The sequence below is a fragment of the Sminthopsis crassicaudata genome, chromosome 4 (genome assembly GCF_048593235.1).
Source record: "Sminthopsis crassicaudata isolate SCR6 chromosome 4, ASM4859323v1, whole genome shotgun sequence".
NCBI classification, from domain to species: domain Eukaryota; kingdom Metazoa; phylum Chordata; class Mammalia; order Dasyuromorphia; family Dasyuridae; genus Sminthopsis; species Sminthopsis crassicaudata.
This window is the reverse complement of record NC_133620.1, coordinates 59,012,139-59,031,068: the sequence shown is the minus strand read 5'-3', so window position 1 is coordinate 59,031,068 and position 18,930 is coordinate 59,012,139. Positions and strand designations below refer to the sequence as shown.

Here is an 18,930-nt window from a genome sequence, read left to right as displayed (position 1 = left end):
ACACAGTTCATATTTCTGCTTTTTTGTTATTTGCTATAAAGTTTTTATGTCTTAATATGTGGCAAATTTTTGTTAGTGAGAAAACATATAGTCCTTTCTATTCTCATTCAATTCTCTCCAGATGTCTATCATATCTAGCTTATCTAGAATTTTGTTCATCTGTTTGACTTATTTTTTTTTGTTAGATTTAATTTATTCTAAAAAGGGATGATTGAAAGCCACCATTCATATATTTATGCTATATATTTTATACTTGTTATTCACATATCTTTGCCTATAAACATCTTGAATGTTTTAACATTTGGTGCATATATACATTATGTATGGTGCCTTTTAACATAATATTGTTCTTTTGCTTATTTCTTTTAATTAAATCTATTTTAGATTTAACTTGTTTGATAACATTGTTGCTAATACTGCTTTTTTTGCATAATAAAGTCTGCTCCAGTGTCTTCCATTTTTAAATGTGCTTCTTGTAAACAATGCATCTTCAATTTCTGCTTTTTGAACCATTCTGCCATTCATTTTTGTTTTAAGGGTGAGTTCATCAAATTCATATTCAAAGTTATGACTTTTTTCTTCTATTTTCTTTACTATATACCCTTCTGTCCCTTTTTGTCACATCTCTCTTTAGCAATCTAATTTACCACTGTCTCCCTAATTCTTACTCTATTCTAAGATTACCTCCCTTATTTTATTCCTCTGACCTCCCTATATTAGCTTTTCTCCATCTATTTTCTAGACCAGTTGCTTTTCTAATGAGATATTTCACCTTCTCTTCTATTTTTCATTCATAATGCCATATTTTATAGTTCGACAAAGATACACACATTCCATAGTATAAAACATCTATCCTCTCTCCCTGTAAATATTTTGAGGGCTTTTTTTCACATCTAGTATGCTGGAAGTTATGGCATTATGCTGAGAAATTGAATGTTTCTGTAATAACTAAATTCTAAAATGAAGATGGAACATAGCAAAATGATATTCACTATGCCATACACCCAGAAAGGTTAAAAAATATTCATTCAAGAGCTAGGGATAAAAATGCTTAAATATTCTGGAAGCTCATTTGATTTACTCCTCTTTGAAAACCAATGTCTTATAATCAACGCTCAATTTGGGTTGGGATGGGGAGAGGAGAATAATTTGTTAGAAGTACGCTCAATATCCAATGAAATAAAGGCATGGTTTCACAATGAAGAATTAAGAGACTGTGTTAAAAATCTTATGAATTAAATGGAAATTAGGTAAAATAGATAAAAACAACAAAAAGGACATATACTACACATTAGAGCTCTTTAAAGATATGGAATATTGCAAGATATAATATTATATATATAAAGATATAAGATAATAATATTAGCTATCATTTATATAGTGATTACTTATGTAGCAGGCACTGTGCTAAGAGCTTTTAAATAATTATATTATCTCATTTGATTTTCACAACAACCCTGGAAGACAGGTATTCTTTTCCTTCCCATTTTACAGGTGAGGAAACTGCAGACAGAGGTTAAATGACTTCCCTCAGGTCACACAGTTCATAAGTGTCTAAGACTGAATTTGAAATCAGTTCTTTCTGACTCAAGGCTCAGCCAGCTACATGCATTTAGAGCAGAGGTAACAAAGAACTAGATAGACTATAATACTACTAAGTTTAACCAACTTAAAATGTAATGTGAAATTTTAAATAAAATAAAATTTAAAAGGATTAAAACAGATAATACTATTTTGTGATTTTCTAAATCAAGGCAGGGACAGTAATTATTTGAATTTGAAAGCTACTCATTTAGACTATGTCAATAAACTGAATTATTTTATTTTGTCCCAATTAATTTGCACAACACGTTATCATGTATTCTTTATATATCTGGTATATAGTCATTATTACTTACTAGTTTGTAACCTCCACAGATAGGAGGACTGTTTCTTGACTAAACTTTATATTTTACTTTAGGTTTAGCATAGTATTTTGCACACAGTAGCTGCTTAATATGTGCTTGTAGAATTGCACTGGGATTGAATGGATTTGAAATGTTTTACAGTGGTGCTTTGGTGCTCATATTTGAGGATCCTTATTACCCCTTCAACATATATATGTACATATATATATATATATACACACACATAAATATATATGATATATGTGTGTATGTATGAATGTACATGTACAGGTGTGTGGGTATTATACACACATACATAATACATATATAATCACACACACACACATATATATATACATATATACAAACATATACTTATAACTGCACACACACATATAGATTATGTACAGCCCAATAAAGATGTCTCCCCAGACACAAAACTACAAAGAATAAGCAGGTCATTCTCTCCTTCATAGATAAATCTTATAGCATGAGAACATTCATATAGCACAGGGGGTTCTTATTATTTTTTTTGTGTGTCACTGACTCTTGATAATCTGAGAAATTCTATTAATTCTTAGAATATTCTAAAATATGTATTTTAAAATATGAATAAAAGAAAATGCAATTATATAGAAATATACTTATTTAAAATTTTTCATGAAAAAAAACCCCAATAAATCCAAGAACTCCAGGTTAAAAATCCTTGGCAAAGAGAAATAGTTCCACTCACATGAAAGAGTCCATGTTATTTTTTTAACTTGTTGGGAGATGAAAAAAGGAATGTATTATCTATCCTATGCTAAAAGAATTTTTATATAAGCCAAAATAGGTAGCATTGAATGGTAAATGGTACTTTAGAACTTCATTAATTATGCTTAATATTGCCATCTTACCATTGGTCATCAATTTTTTTCAACTTCATTTCACTATTGTAATGGAGTTGTAGTATTAGGGAAATTAATAATTCAGGGAAAAACTGGGCTGCTGCTTTCTTGTACTCAGGGACAGGGAGTAAGGTGCACAAAGCCTGGGCTGCCTGGGGGAAAAAAAAGAAAAGAGAAAAAAGAAAATAAGTTTTTCCCTTAAAATGGCTCTGAAATCAGGAGGGTAAGTATTCCTAGCCTAATTTTTTTTAACCAATGATGAACAGATCTTCTCAGTGATTAATAGACCTGTCTTTGATCACACAGATCAAAAGTCTGGATTCAGATCTAGGTGTCCAGATTCCAAGCTCTATTCACTATACCATTCTGCCTTTCAAAGTTGGAAGGATTTTCAGAGATTATCTACTTCAGCTTATGCTTTTCACAAAGATTCATTGCAAGTTTTCAAAGGAGGATGTCCAAGCTGGTCACCTCTTCATTTTCCACCATCTTGCCATTCTATGGACTGCTCCTTGATGCCTCCTAAAGCTCTTCCTTTTGGAAGATCACTTTAGCCTTGTGCTCCCACTGTAGAAATACCCTTTTCCCCTGGGGCACCTCCCTCAGAATGGAAAGGAGAGAACTCTTCCCAGAATATCCATTTTAGTAAAGTTCCCAGATCAATCATCTTTTCATTTCCCACCAGGCTGTAAGATTCTGAACTGCTCCATTATACATCATGTCAGGTCCTTTTTTCCTTCCTTCCCCTTTCCAGTTTCTTTTTATGTTTTGTCTTCCCACTAGAATGTAAGCTCCTTGAGGGCAGGGATCATTTCCCTGCTTACCACTCACTGTACCTGACACTTAGTAGTGGCTTAATAAATGTTCAGACTTTTAGACTGTCTAAAAACTAGCTTGTTCAGTGGACAGAGGGCCAGGCCTTGAGTCGAGATAACCTGAGTCGAGATAACCTAAGTTGAAATCCAGTCTCAGACTTCTTGTGTGACCCTGGCAAGTCACTTAATCCTATTTGCCTCCGTTTCCTCATCTGTAAAATGAACTAGAGAAGGAAATGGCAAACCACTCCAATATATTATTCAAAAAAACTTGAAATGAGGTCTGACATGACTGCCCAACCACAAAGAATGACTGTGGTCTTTGTGTCTCCAGCACTAAATAAGGGCCATCTCCTTTCCCTAATCTTGTTGCTGACCCAAAGGTCTGCCAGTGTAGGAGTGGGGACCTACCCCCCCAATCTCTGTCTGTCTCCAAGAAGCCTTCTTGGAGGCAATGTAATCCATACACTAATTGGCTACAGAAGGGACCAACTCAAAGGCCAAAGGAGCAAAGGGCAGAGGTTTTGCTCCAGGGCTGCCAATTTTCCTGGGGCTGGAGATAGAAAACACCAGTTATAGACCTGTATAACTCTAACAATTCTATGAAGTTTAGCCTTCTTTAACTTTATCTCAGCTCAATTTCATTTTCAGTATGAATAAAGCTTCTTTTTCAACCCTGAGCAAACCATGTCCTTTCTTTGGGACTTCCTTTGTAAAGTCAAGTGTGTTAAAATGTGAATTGATTAAATGATCTAGTTTCTTCTAGTTCCAAGGAGGTACTTTGAGGGGATCATATACATGTACAGGTGCTGGTATTTGCATGTATGTCTATATATAGGTATATGTACATAGGTACATTTGGAGAGGGCTTCACAGGAATTTTTTTAGACCTCACACCGTACGCATCTAACTCTTAGGGTTGTAACTCTATCGCCACTCCTCAGAAAATCAAATTTCAAAGAATTGACCTTAGCATCTAGTTATCAAGAATAATTAATAGTAACATAAATTTAGTAATTTATATGATTCATTCAACAACTTCCCAAATGGAGGGCATGGAAAGCCTTAAGGGATCTGTGTCTCCCCCAGGGATTCTAAATACCATTAAGCACCAGTTGGTAAGAGTCCCAGTATTGGAGTTGGGAAGACCTAAATTTAAATTTGGCCTCCAACTCTTGCTAGCTGTAAGACCTTGGACTAGTCACTTTTACTTAATTTGCTTCAGTTTCCTAATAATGACACTTTCCTCTAGGGTTGTGATAAGGATCAAATGAAATAATATCTGTAAAGTATTTAATACAGTGTCTGGCACATTCCCCTTGCTGCCTTCCTCTGAAACTTTGGGCACTTTTAGTGCCGCTGGCCCTAATTGTGATTTTCAGTATTTGTACCACATACAAATAAATTCTCTGAATTAGGAGATCTGGATTCAGAGAGCATTTGGCCTTTATAATCTTTGGGGTCTATGGTTCGATGAAAGCATAAAAGAAAGCTAGATTTGCTATATGGAAACACTACTTTAGCCCAGGACACTGATTCCTTGGGGTACTGGGTTTGGGGTAGGGGAATATTTTTCTCTAAACTCAGTCTTTTAATGGCTGTCACCTGTAAGTATCCCATACTGAATAACAAGAGTCAAGAACCAATATACAAAGGTCTGAGTAATGGCTTTTTGGGGTCAGGAAAGACTATCAATGGAATTTCATTATTCCCACCTTTCCTCCCAAACCGGTTAGGGTCAAATACATTATCTTCTGTTCCACAATCCCCAGCTGCCTCTCCATGTCTTTCCCAAAAGGTTTTGCTTCTGGTGAAACTATTATTAGATAAATTAGATAAATAGATAAGGGCCTTCATGATGAATTGAGCCTTGTTGCCAGTACTACTGATAGCCTTAGAAAAGGTAGACATGAGGGGCAGCTAGGAGGTGCAGTGGATATAGTAGCAGCCCTGGAGTCAGGAGGACCTGTGTTCACTTTACAATTACTAGTTGTGTGATACTGGGCAAATCACTTAATTGCAATTGTCTTGTGAAAGAGGGAGAGATGTAGTGGACATGAGACTTACTGTCACGGGCATCATATTGGTATCATCAAGGGAAAACCGCTTCGGAGGTGATTGGCTTCCTTCCACTTCTCCAGGTTTCCCTTTTAGCACAATCAAGATTGTCTTCAGCACAAGTGGTGAAGGGTCTGTTTCTGAACTGACTGCTTGCCACATTTGTAGCACTGACCTAAAAAATAATTCCCCAACAAAAAACCCCCAAAATTCATTGTGTTCATCAAGCATGGAAATATATCTAGGTCACCTAGTGAGGTTATCTTACAATCTGCCTGTAGTAGCTGCCTTGTTTTTTCTCTCCTGAAGCTGCAGCCTCCATATGAGACCCCAAACTTTATTTCCTGGACCTCCAGAATCCATGTCCTAGTCTCTGAAGGACTGATATATTCATCTTTGATGCTCCCATCCTAGGGCCAAATCTAGTTGGTTGGAGATGGACTGAATACAAACTAGCTCAACTAATAATTTACTGATTTTCCTAGCTTCACTTTTGCATCTCCTCAGGCCATGCACCAAGGACATTTCCCAAGGACATTTTTACTGTCTATTTATTTTGTATCCCTTCACTGCAAACATCAATCTTTATCACTTTTCACCTTTTCTTTTAGTAAGTGATCAAATAACTATTCTTATTACTTCTGGAAAGGGTCTATAAATTGATTGCCTTTTGAATCAATTCATTCTGTCACTCTTTAGACCAAAACATCTTTTTCCTGGCCACTACTCCTCTATGTATGTTGTTTTCCTCATATTGGTTCCTTGGGGGTAGGGACTGACTTTTAAAAATTATATCCTCAGCTCTTAGCACAGTATGTGGCACATAGTAAATACTCAAAAAAGTTTTTCATTTATTTACTCAAGTGGAAGGACAAGAATCAGAAGCCTTGGTTTTTCTTTTGTATATAACACAAATACTCATTTTTGAATCCCTAAATGGAGAGATTAACTTCTTTCTCCAATTGTTTTTGTGATTTGTCAACTTCTTGGAAAGGGTTCTAATAGGATTCCAAGGGAAAGTGAAGTCATCAAATCCATCTTCCCCTCCTGCTTCCAAACATTGACCAACTCATAATCAGGGACTTTTGATTGATCACCTTTGTATTCTGCTCCTCTAGGCAGATTTACTTATGAGTTTAGGTCTGCCCCTTTACTTTACAATCCAATAGCTTGGTACTTACTATTAGTACTATTTAAACAGGATAAATAGAAGGAATGAATGGCTCCTAATGTTCCCTTTCTGGAATGCTTCCCCCAATTACCTAATGTCTCTGTGCTTGACCCAGTGCTCAGTCCCTCCATGTATAAATTCCCTGATTCTTATCATTTCTTATCAGTATGTTGGTTCCCTCTGCTCTTATGTTTCTTAGACCTGTGCTTTCTGTTTAATCCTCAGGATTCTGTCAACTTATGCTATATCACTATTACTCTCAGTGTTGCCTTCCTTCATCTTGCTTGTAGACTTTGTTCTAGTCTGGAACTCCACAGCTTAACTGGAATTCTATTCTTCTCGTACCACTCCCTTTCACCAAGGCTGATAGTCCTGACTTTGATTTATGCCTCTCCACCTGGATAAACCTTACTACTTAATATTCCTAAATATCAAACTATCCTCTCCAGATGCTCAATTTTCAGACTTCTTCTGGTTTAGAATAAGAATCAAAAGAAACTTAAGAGCTAGAAGGGACTTTGGACATCATTTAGGCTAACACTCATTTTCATATGAAGATACTGAGGATCAAATGAAAGTAATGATATACAGAAATCACAGATAGTATGTAAGCAGAGCCAGAGATACTGATTACTATCATACTGCATGCTTTACCAAATAGAAAATTCTAGTCCTGCCCTCACTTTTTTGCTATTAAGACTTGGTATTGAGATTTATTCATTTTTGCCCTGAAAAAAATATCTAATTAAATTCACCTGATTCTAATTTTGCCATCCCTTTTCATTACCATCACAATGAATTCTCTAGGTTTGTACTCTATTGCCAATAAATAGATTAACTAGCATTTATTTTTTCCAGTAAAATTTATTTTATTTTTATATACAAGACAACAAAAAACAAAATGGAAAACAAAAGACAAAAAAAGAAAAAAAATATGTGCCCAGCAGAACATCAGGGAGGATTGAAAATGTGAAACAATAAATTTCCATTTCAAGAAAGCATATATAATAATAGAAGACATTATATTTATGACTGAACATCTTTTCTTTACTTCCTTGTTGGTTATTCTTTTGTTCTGGGCTGTGCACTTTTTACTTTATTCTTTTTTTGCCTTTCATCTCCCATTCTTCCCTAAGCAGGCTACAATTAAGCACAGATATATATATATATATATATATATATATATATATATATATATATATATATATATATATTATTTATTTATAGTGTGCATGTATTTATGTATATATAAATATATATATACACAAATATGCAGATATATCTACACATACATAGACATGCATCTAAAATAATGTTAGTATTGCTGAGATATAATATAGATTTCTCTTTTGATTGAATCTTTGTTTGACTTTGAGATCAATGATTACTAACCCTAATAAGTTTTCCCCAATAAGTTCTGCTTCCGATCCTTGTTATTGTGTTTGTATGTATCTCTTATCCTATGCTACTCCTTACCTCCCTTTTTATCTTTTTGCCATTATTCTACTCACCTTGTCCCACTGCCATAAATCTACATACCTTTCAAAAAAGCAACATTTACAAGCTCTGGGTGAATATTCTCTTAATAAAAGAAACTTTCTCACTTGTCTACAGGAAACATATAGTCCAGAAGCTGAAAGACGACTTTCTGAGGGAAAGAGCGAGTCAACAAGGCAACTATCCGTAGCAAGGCACGCTTTAGAATGTGTGGTGACTCAATATTTAATTTCTTATGAATATAATCCACAATCTTAGCTGCCTGGAAGAGAAACAGTATGTTAAAAACAGTCTTCTCTGATGTTTTTCCTATTGTTTTGAAAATGAATGATATAGCATTAAGGTCTTTGAGATTTTAGTTAAATTCCACAGAGTTCACTCTTCTAATTATGGAAATCAAGAACTGGAGATAAGAATCTCTATTCATAAACAGAAAGAATAATAAACTTAGAGTAAAGGTTAAACCAAAACATTTTATATTTAGACACACACACATACATATGTTTAGGAAAGAAATAATCCTTTTTGGAAAGAAATAAGTCTTTGAATGACAAAATCAGATTCATCTGTTATAAAATTCCTTGAAAATATATCTTGGAAAGTCAGTTCAGGTGTAACCTCCTAGAAGAGGTTTTTCCTGACAGCTTGATTTTAGTACTCTCTCCAGTGCTTAGCATAGTGACTGGAACACAGTAGACATTTAATAAATGCTTGCTGATTTGACATGAGGACTCAAATTAGATGTAACTGTTCTTTCCCTTTAAGTAGAATCAAGCTCTTTCATTTTGCCTTTCTATCCATAGAACTTAGAATAGTGCCTTGCATACAGTAAATACTCAACAAATGCCTAATCTTTTTATTATCATTTCTTTCATGATTACTGAAATATGTCAGATTCATTAAACTAGTTAAAATAACTTAAACAACTCCATCCCCATGCCATTCAGTATGTTATCTCAATGATACTGATGTTGATATTTGTATTTATAACATGTTTTCCTCTTTGATTCTCACAAAAATCTTCATCAATTTGGTACTGCAAGAAGTTATAACTCTCTCCTCTCACTCTCTTCTTCACTAGTGATTTGCAGTTTGCTCTTCACTCAATTGAAATCACTCTTTCTAAGATTATCAGTGTTCACCTAAAGGTTACAAGTAATGTCTTTGTAAAAATCTTCATCCTTCTTAACTTCTCTGCAAGTTTTGACACTATACATTATCCTTTTCTCATTGATTCTATCTTCTCTTTGCTTTGTAACACTATCCTCTCCTAGTTCTCCCATCTGTATGATTGCTCCTTAGTCACCTTGGTTAAATCTTTATCCAGGAGCCACACACCAACAGAATATTACTCCCAAGGCTCTGTCCCGGGTTCTCTTCTCTTCTCCTTACATACCATTTATTTTGGTTAGTTCACCAGCTCCCATACCATCTCTATAGGTCCTCCTTACAGTCTTCTCTCCATTTCGGCTGTCATCTATTTATCTAACGTGAAACACTACTCTGATCATCAGTCTCACATCTACAATTGATTAATGAATATCTCAAACTAGATGTCCCATAGACATCTTGCATTCAACATGCCCAAAACTAAACTCACTGTCTTTCTCAAAAAACCTCTATCCTCTTCCCAATCTCCATATTTCTGTTGAGGGCATCACATCCTTCCAGACACCTAGGTACCTTAGATATCATCTTTTACTCCTCAATTTTCTTTCCTCCTCCATCTCTAATCTGTTACTCAATCCTACTGATTTTATTCTACACTTGCAACATTTCTTATAGGTACTTCTTTCTTTTTTGTGACATTGCCACTCTCTTGATGCTAGCTAGCCCTTTGCACCCATATCGGGGCTTTGGTAATAACCTATTGTTTTTTTCACTCCCCCATCTCTTCTTCCTCCAGTCTATTCTCCATTCAGCTATCAAAGTTATCTTCCTACCTAAAATTTAGTTCTGACTCATCCATCTCCCCTCTCTTATCAAATAAACTGCAGTGATACCCTAGCACCTCTAAGATGAAATATAAAATCCTTTTTTGGCTTTTAAAACACAATTTCTAAGCCTTTTCCACTTTTCTAAGTTTCTTATACCCTATTCCCCCTCATGTACTCCATGATCCAGTGACACTGGACTCTACTGTTTCTTGTATCAGACACACCTCCTGACTCAATACATTTTCACTTGCTTTCCTTCATCAATAGAAAACTCTCTTTTATCTCCTGGCTTTCTTCAAAGAGTTAAAAGAAGAAGACCTGGAAGCAAGAACCAACTTAATCATTAATCATGTGACTTTAAGCCTTACTATTATCTTTCAGATTTGGTTTCTTTAATCTATAAAATAGAAATAGTACTAGACAAAGTCTAATTAACATGAGGAAAACATGAAAGCTCTAATATTTGAATTCCTTATGTTACCGGGTTGTTGTGAGGAAGCACTCCACAAACTGTGGAGTGATTAAGAAATATGTTCTAATAAGTATGCTGTTAAAATAGGTTTAATTATATCAGCTTGTTCATGTATGATAGGGTATGGTGAATTCTTTCATGAAATGGAAACTTATAAATCAGTTCTAACCTTTATTCTCTCAACAGAGCAAGTTTCTCAAGTTTATGAAGATACTTGAAGGATCATGCATTTAAGACAAAAAAAGAACATTATATATTATGGATATCAGTGTTCTTCAGTTATAGGTAAGGAATCTGATGGTCAGAGTGGTAAAGAGGTAGACTTCACACCCAGGTCATCTGATTGCATCCCCCTTCTACTATCCCACACTGCCTCTTTTATGTAATGTTCAATAAAGATCCCTGAAATTGAGAACCTTAAAAACTTATTTTTTCTGAGTACAGGTCAATGAAGGCAGCATGATAGAGCACAATCCTAAGTCAAGAAGAACTGAGTTTACATCCTATCACAAATATTTACTAGTTGTATGACCCTGGATAAATCACACAATTTCTTTGGTGATTTCTTGGGTGTGAGTTCCCTCATACATGGGAGAAATGGAGAAGATGGCCTTTGAGCATCCTTTCCAATTCTAAATCTATCATCCTATGAGTTATAACAAGGGGCAAAGACAGAAAAGAGGAGGATGTATATTATGGTAGACTTCCCTCTTCCTCCCTTCCCCAAAGAAAAGAGACCCAGGTGAATGTGTGCTTTGATATCATTAAGTAAGGCTCTTACCCTGGTCACTTTGGACCCATAGTCCTCTAGAACCAATTTCAACAAGGTTGCTGCTTGATATGCAGTCTTTGATGGAGGGTGGCAAAGTTTCTTCAGAAGAGCAAAGACAAAGTCATTCAGCAAATGTGGTGGCAAGTATTCACCTACATACTGAAATCAAACAGGACATAGCCAATCAGCCAGAGAAACATTTGTCCTTAGCAGAAAGCAGATTGTTTCTTTAGAGCAAAATAAAGACAGAGAGAATATATGTTTGGGATGATGAATTGAGAAGAGAACCAGAATACTATGAAGAAAAAAGGGATTATGTCTTATTTGCTTTTCTGCAGCATGGTTGTGTGAACTCAGACTGGACATGGTGATGGTGGGTGGAAATGTAAGAGATAGAGTAGGATCAGGGATGCATTGAAAGGGACTTAGGGTGGAGATGAGGGGACTCTGCTCCTTCCTGGCACAATGACATTCATCAGAAAAGAATACAGCACAGATGTGTTAGGGTCTGAAATATGGCAGATGAAATTCGGAGGAATTTAACTATATAGCAAACGTAGATAAACCAAAATAAAAAATAATCCATTATTTGAGAAACCTGTTCTCATCATAATCTTACAAGCTCAAGTTTTCCCTTTTTATAAAAGCAGCTCTGTGTGTAGTAAATGGAGTACTCAATTGGAATACTAGTCTTCCATTGTATGGCCTAAGATTGCATTTACTTTTTTGGTCTCCACATAAATACCCCCAAACTAAAGACTCATACTTGAGCTTTCTGTTCACCAAAATTCTTGAATATTTTTTCCACATAAAGTACTTTGTTTTCAAGTGAAAAAATAGGTGGGAAAGTAACTACAGTTGAGAACTTGGGATCAGGAAAACCTGAGTAAAATTCCTGCCTCAAACACTTAGGGCTTTACCCTAAATCTCTTAAATCTCTGCCTGCCATAATTTCCTCACCTATAAGATGGATATTGTAATGTTCTTCTCTAAAATATAATGTTCTCTGAAAGCAGATTTCTTGGGGAGCTTCTGGAGGCAGTTTTAGTTTCAGTTCAGTTCAATAATCCCAAATGCAGCCAGGAATTAAAATCCAAATCCTTTATTGTTTCCTTCAAAGTCTTGTCTCTTTTCCTGGAACCCAGTTAGCTTTAATAGAAACCTATCTCTCTCCTTGGTTCCAAGAGCTCTTGCCACTAGTCCTTTGTCTTTGTCAACTTCAGCCTCTTGTCCTCCCAATGTCTCTAGCCAGCACAAAGGTGGAAGTTAGAATAAATCTAATTCTGCCTTTTCCAGAGTGGGCTTGTGGGTTTCTTCTTATATATGCTCTCTAAAGGTGTGAAGTCTAATGTGTGAACTCCTTTAAAGGTATGAACTTCTTTAAAGTAAGTTCATAAGCATTAGCACCTTGTTTCATGTTCTGGCTCATAACAGATATAATAGAAACTGCCAGAATTGTGAAGGTAATTTGAAATATTTGTTACATGATTTGCAAAACTGAAAGGTTACTTCAATAGGAACTATCAAATATTAATAAAAGAAACTTTATGGAAACTCAATATCGTATAAGCAGATTGCCCTCTTCCCTTTTATTTCATGAGATTCCAGAGGCCTAGAGTCCAAATCCTTGAAACATGTTCTCTCAATTGGGGAGTAGAAATACATCTGTAAGGAAAATTCTGAGGAAACTCACCTCCAAAAAAACACTGAATTCCAGGGCAAATTAATCCTGGGAAAATCTCTATTAATCTATTTTGGGTTATAATTACTTCTTATTCTAGTCATTCAGGATCACTTCTTTAGGTGAAAGCAGTATGAGAAATTAATTCCACCTGACTCACATATTGTAATAAAGGCCATTCTAATGATCCTCTCAGAAACCTTCCTTTATTTCTAACAACTGAAAGGAATACTAGTTGAAAACTCTGAAGGTGGAAGTATTGCTAACAGCATCAGATTTTTTCAATCAGCATTCCTTTCATTTCCTCTAATGGCAACCTGTTTTTTCAATTATCAGAATAAATTCATTAAGACCTATCTAAATTTTGACACTCAAATGATTATATAGTCTTGGATAAATCATTTAACTTTTCTCAGATTGTTTCCTCATTTGCTTAAATGAAATAATGAATGCAAAAGAGTTTTCTAAACTCTAAAAGTGTTCATTGGTTTATTGAAGATTATGTAACATCTATAAAAACATTATTTTTAGATTTTCATGGAAAATTATGTTATTGTAAGAAACACTCCAATCTGTTGATTGAATGTTCTAGGTCCAATATAGCTTCTTGGTGGAATTCTCCAAGATATTTTAAAATATATGTTGTAGTATGGAGATTTAATATATACCAAACTATAAAAGAGCTTCTGGTGTAGAATTCTGGGTATCATTCTGGATAAGTATGTGGTAGTTATTTAATTTTTTAGACTATAGTGATATGCTGCACAATTTTTATATATCCTGCTAACAGCTACATTGCTCACTAAATCTAGAATCATTTAGGATAAACATTCTTTAGCTTTTCATGATAATGATTTAGTCTTGAATTGAATTCATAAACATTTTCATTTCCATAAAATACACTATTTGTTCAACCACAATTTGTTCAATTATTTTTTTCAACATGGTTGAAATCCCATGATTGTTATGGACAGAGGACCTTTTGATTCTTCTCTTTAATCTTCTCTGGTTCATCAATCATTTTCTCAACATTTTCAATGATTTTAATATTTTACTCTTTACTATGTCTCTCTCTTTTTCATCTCCTGCTGTCTATACACAATACACAGACACACACACAAATATAGTTAAGTGAATCTGTTATAGACATTTCAGATTTTCAAAGGATTCATGCATGTGTGTGGAGAATCTTCCAGATTGTTTTTATCCCTGAAAGCATCCTGCTCATTATTTCCCACTGAACAATAATATTCTATCATAAACACACTCCACAATTTATCAAGCCATTCTCCAGTTGATAGGAATCCCCTCAATTTCCAATTTTTTTTTGCCCCAGAAGAGAGTTGCTATGAATATTTTTAATACATCTAGTTATTTTCCTTTTTCAAAATATTATTCTATGTGTTTCATAGTTAAATTTGGAAAACAGGATCTCTGAACCCTCTCAAGATATCTTGAAGTTTATAGGCTAGATTTCTTTCTTGCAGACCATGTTTTAAGCCAAAACCACTCTGATTCTCATAGAGTGGCCAATAAATAGATCCCAGGCCAAACTCCAAGTGGTTAATTGTTTGAGGCTTGATTGATTCAGAGTGAATGCAAATAGCAATAATATCTGTTTTGGTCAAAAACTCTGAGGGTCTTTAACTCCCAAATTTATTTATTTAGATTTTTTGAGGCCCTTCTTTCCCTCAATTGTTATTTCGCCTTACCACTAAATGGATGTGGTCTCAATCAGACTGAGACCTGTAGAAGATCTTAGTTTAAAAAGGCCAAGGTCTCCAACTTCATCCAGAGCCATTTTCAGTCATCTTGATTACTACCTGGCCCTGGACCCAGATGGCTCTGAAGGGGAAAATGCTGCACTGCCTTCCCTCACTTAAATCCAGTTCACTTGCATATCACAGCATCACCATGGCTGATGTCATGGTCCTCTTCGAGAATGAAAGAAAAAAAACAACTTCTGCTGACAGAAATGAACCATAATCTGGAACTGGGATAAAAGAGGAGGGTCTGAGACTAAGCATTTCCTCTTTTCTAGAAAGAGAAGCAAGAAGACAAAGAGAGGGAAATTAAGAGGGGAGACTGGAGAGAAAAGGACTTATCCCAAGAACCCAGGATATGGAGACAGGGCAGTCCATGAGGTTCTTTGCTTTATCTCTTTCAGAAATGAAGAGAAAACAAATGGCTAATACAGAAACATCCATAGATTACATTTGTATCCTTAGTTCCTGACATAGTACCCAGATTATAATCCCTGTTCCCTATACTTTTCTTGTTTTGAATTTTTGTTTCAAGTATTTATAAACCAGAAGGTATGCTCTAGTCTGTAGCTGTAGAAAGAAAGAAAGAAAGAAAGAAAGAAAGAAAGAAAGAAAGAAAGAAAGAAAGAAAGAAAGAAAGAAAGAAAGAAAGAAAGAAAGAAAGAAAGAAAGAAAGAAAGGAAGGAAGGAAGGAAGGAAGGAAGGAAGGAAGGAAGGAAGGAAGGAAGGAAGGAAGGAAGGAAGGAAGGAAGGAAGGAAGGAAGGAAGGAAGGAAGGAAGGAAGGAAGGATGAAAGGAAGGAAGGATGAAAGGAAAGAAGGATGAAAGGAAGGAAGAATGAAAGGAAGGAAGAATGAAAGGAAGGAAGAAAGAAAGAAAGAAAGAAAGAAAGAAAGAAAGAAAGAAAGAAAGAAAGAAAGAAAGAAAGAAAGAAAGAAAGAAAGAAAGAAAGAAAGAAAGAAAGAAAGAAAGAAAGAAAGAAAGGAAGGAAGGAAGGAAGGAAGGAAGGAAGGAAGGAAGGAAGGAAGGAAGGAAGGAAGCAAACAAGGAAGGAAGGAAGGAAGGAAGGAAGGAAGGAGGAAGGTCCTTCTTTTTAGAAGCAGACCAATGACATCAGAGAGTAATGTCTGGAATTGCAGATGAATTGGATTTGATTGAGATAGAATTACACAAAATTCTCATTTGTTCATTCTCTTTTCCAGGGCCATCAAAATCCAGCAGCCTGACAAAATGACTGGTGATGGCCTGGGATGCAATGGACAACCTTGGTGTCTTTGATAACTGACAAAGTTCTAAGTGCTTCATGGCTGTTGGACCAAATTGTTCTTATCTGCCTGTTCTGTTGGGGAAATCTAACATACTGGGATCAGACATGGAGTGTTCAGAGATGACTAGAACCTCTGGTGTGACAGGTTGTAAATTTTTTTTTTCCAGGCCTGCTTTCTATTTTTGTTGTCTGGCTTTCACCTAGCTCTCACCGGAATCTCTCAGAATTTTGTAGTAGAGGAAACTGCTCTTAGAAGTGATCTGACTTCCAGTGGTCACAAAGGTAGCAAATGTTAAGGCTAAGAAACTATCAGATTTTGTTACTCCAGATATAATACTTTCTTTACTATATAATATCAAACATTGCAAAGCTTTAAGTTGTACTCAATTTCTCTTTTCCTCAATTTCTCTCCTATGGAGTGAGGGGCTATTTTTTGAGTCTAGACTCGAATTCTGCCTCTGAAATACATTAGGTATATAACCATAGACAATTTGTGTATCTGCTCTTTGTTTCTAAGAAGTTCTCCAATTGAGGGATGGATTGCCTATTGGCATTGGTGAAGGTCATTACTTCACAAGGAATTCCCTGTACTTATGAGATCCCAGGTTCTTTCTCCATACCTACTCAAATAAGTGTGATACAAATATTCAAATAAAAATTATTTGAACAATATTGTGCCATTATATATGAATCAATGCATAGTCTACAGAAAATAAGTCATCAAAGGTTACCTTAGCAATAACAGCATTGTTTCTTTGAAAGGTACAAGGTGTGAAGTCATTGTCAAAAAGGATAGAATTTGGGGAATTTTCTGACATTTTCAGCTCCATCATTAGAAGTCCACACAATTCTTCTGTATATTAAAAAAGGAATATGGGTCATTATTCTCATTTTGGGGGTAAGAACTATAATACTTAAATCTTCTCCCTGAATGATCCAGCAACTTGCATTAATTTTCTAAATGTTCTGACTCCACTGTGTAAATTGGCACAGATTCATAGAAATAGCTTTGGAAGAAAGTAGCTTAAATCTAAAAGAAGTCAGGCTTGGCTATAGGGCAATTGTAAGATTATGTGATTGATCTCACATGCCAAAGGCATTTGGATGTGCTGTTTCTATGACTCTTGGTGACTATCACCACTACTTGAGAAAATTAATGGTAGGCCAGTAGTTTGGGAAACAAAGAAAGGCAGCAGTCAATAAGAGTAAGAGCTAGAATGGATCCTTCAAATGGATTAGTGGGAGAACTGCTCTAGTCATAGATTTGGAGCTAAAAGGGACCTTAAATGTCATCTGGTCTAATTCCTTTATTTTTTTACAAATGAGGAGACTGAAGCCCACAGAGGTTCAATAGCTTGACCAAGATATTACGAAAGCTGTTATTTTAATCCATATTCTTTGACTCAAAATCAAATGCTCTTTCTACCAAAAATAGGGCTCTCTATTGAGTTAATGGATAATACATGCAGCTAAGGTTAAAATAGGGCTGCCATAGTGCATACAGAACCTGGCCTGCTATCAGGTAAACTACTCTTCATGAATTAAAATCTGACCTCATACACTGATTAGCTATATTACCCTGAGCTAGTCACTTAATAATCCTGGTTGCTTCAGTTTCTTCATCTTAAAATGAGCTGGAGAAGGAAATGGTAAACTATTCCAGCATCTTTGTCAAGAAAATCCCCAACTGGAGCCACAAAAAGGAGAAAATGATTGACCACAAATATTAAAATATGTTTCTCCCATCAAATAGTAAAATACTTATTTCTTTGTATCAAATTGAAAAATGTGGGGAGGGAGGATTCTGGGAAGATGGCAGAGTAGCTTAGAAAATGTCAAACTCTCCAGATTTCTCCCACGAACAGAACAAATTTGGGCCTCATGATGAACATAGACTAGTAAAAAACAAATAAGATTGGGAGCAGAACAGAGGTCCTCCTAGAGCAACCTAATAAGACTTCAGGATATGGGTTTAACCAGTGTGAAGTGTAAATATCTCCAGGTTACATGAAAAACACATAGAAATATTGTCAAATTTTGAAACCCTCAGATCAAAGAGAAAGTTTTGCAAGAAACTACAAAACAAACAAACAAAAACCAAAACAAAACCCAACAATCCAGTAACACATGTTCTGGAGGTGCCCTTAAAGTTATACAGGATTTATCAGCAGTTACAACAAAAGGCTGAAAGTGGTGGAAAAATATATATGACAATCAAAAGAACTATGCCTGTACCAAAACTTCACATTCAGCAAAGTAACTATAACACTGAATGAAAAAAGAAAGGACTTTCAGCAAAATTGCAGATTTTCAGGACTTGTCTCAACCAAACCCAAACTTAGTAGACAATTTAACATATAAGAGTTAACATCAAGCATTAATTTCAAGAGACTCAACACAAACACATTATTTATGATTTTTTGGCATGGAAATATATACCATATGTTTAAGATTGACATTAGCAATTGGGTAATAAAAAAAAAAAAAGAAATATTGGAGAAGAGTTGAGTATGCTCTGGCTCTAAAAAAACAAAACTTTTTTTTAAATTTATTTATTTTTTTTAGCAATTATACAATTGGGGTGTAGATACAGAGGATAATTAGATAGGAAAAGAGGGCTGGTAGTTCTGAAAACCTATTTATATTAGGATTGGGTTAAATAGACTATATATATAGTCTCTCTCTATATTTATTTATGTATATATATATATTTATATTTATATA

General features: G+C 35.1%; 1 protein-coding gene across 2 annotated transcripts in view; it reads right to left on the bottom strand.

Moving 5' to 3' along the window:
* MROH9 (maestro heat like repeat family member 9) overlaps positions 1-18,930 on the bottom strand; it is a 74,583-nt gene that overhangs the window by 32,338 nt on the left and 23,315 nt on the right. For both annotated transcript variants that reach the window (XR_012489001.1, XM_074308336.1), the window contains exons 9-13: positions 16,938-17,059; positions 11,505-11,654; positions 8,422-8,576; positions 5,656-5,821; positions 2,783-2,925 (exon numbers count right to left, since the gene is read on the bottom strand). Coding sequence is in view for 1 of the 2 variants with exons in the window: in XM_074308336.1 (XP_074164437.1) it covers positions 2,783-2,925; positions 5,656-5,821; positions 8,422-8,576; positions 11,505-11,654; positions 16,938-17,059 (736 nt within the window). In the remaining variant the exon portion in view is untranslated. The remainder of the gene's footprint in view (positions 1-2,782; positions 2,926-5,655; positions 5,822-8,421; positions 8,577-11,504; positions 11,655-16,937; positions 17,060-18,930) is intronic.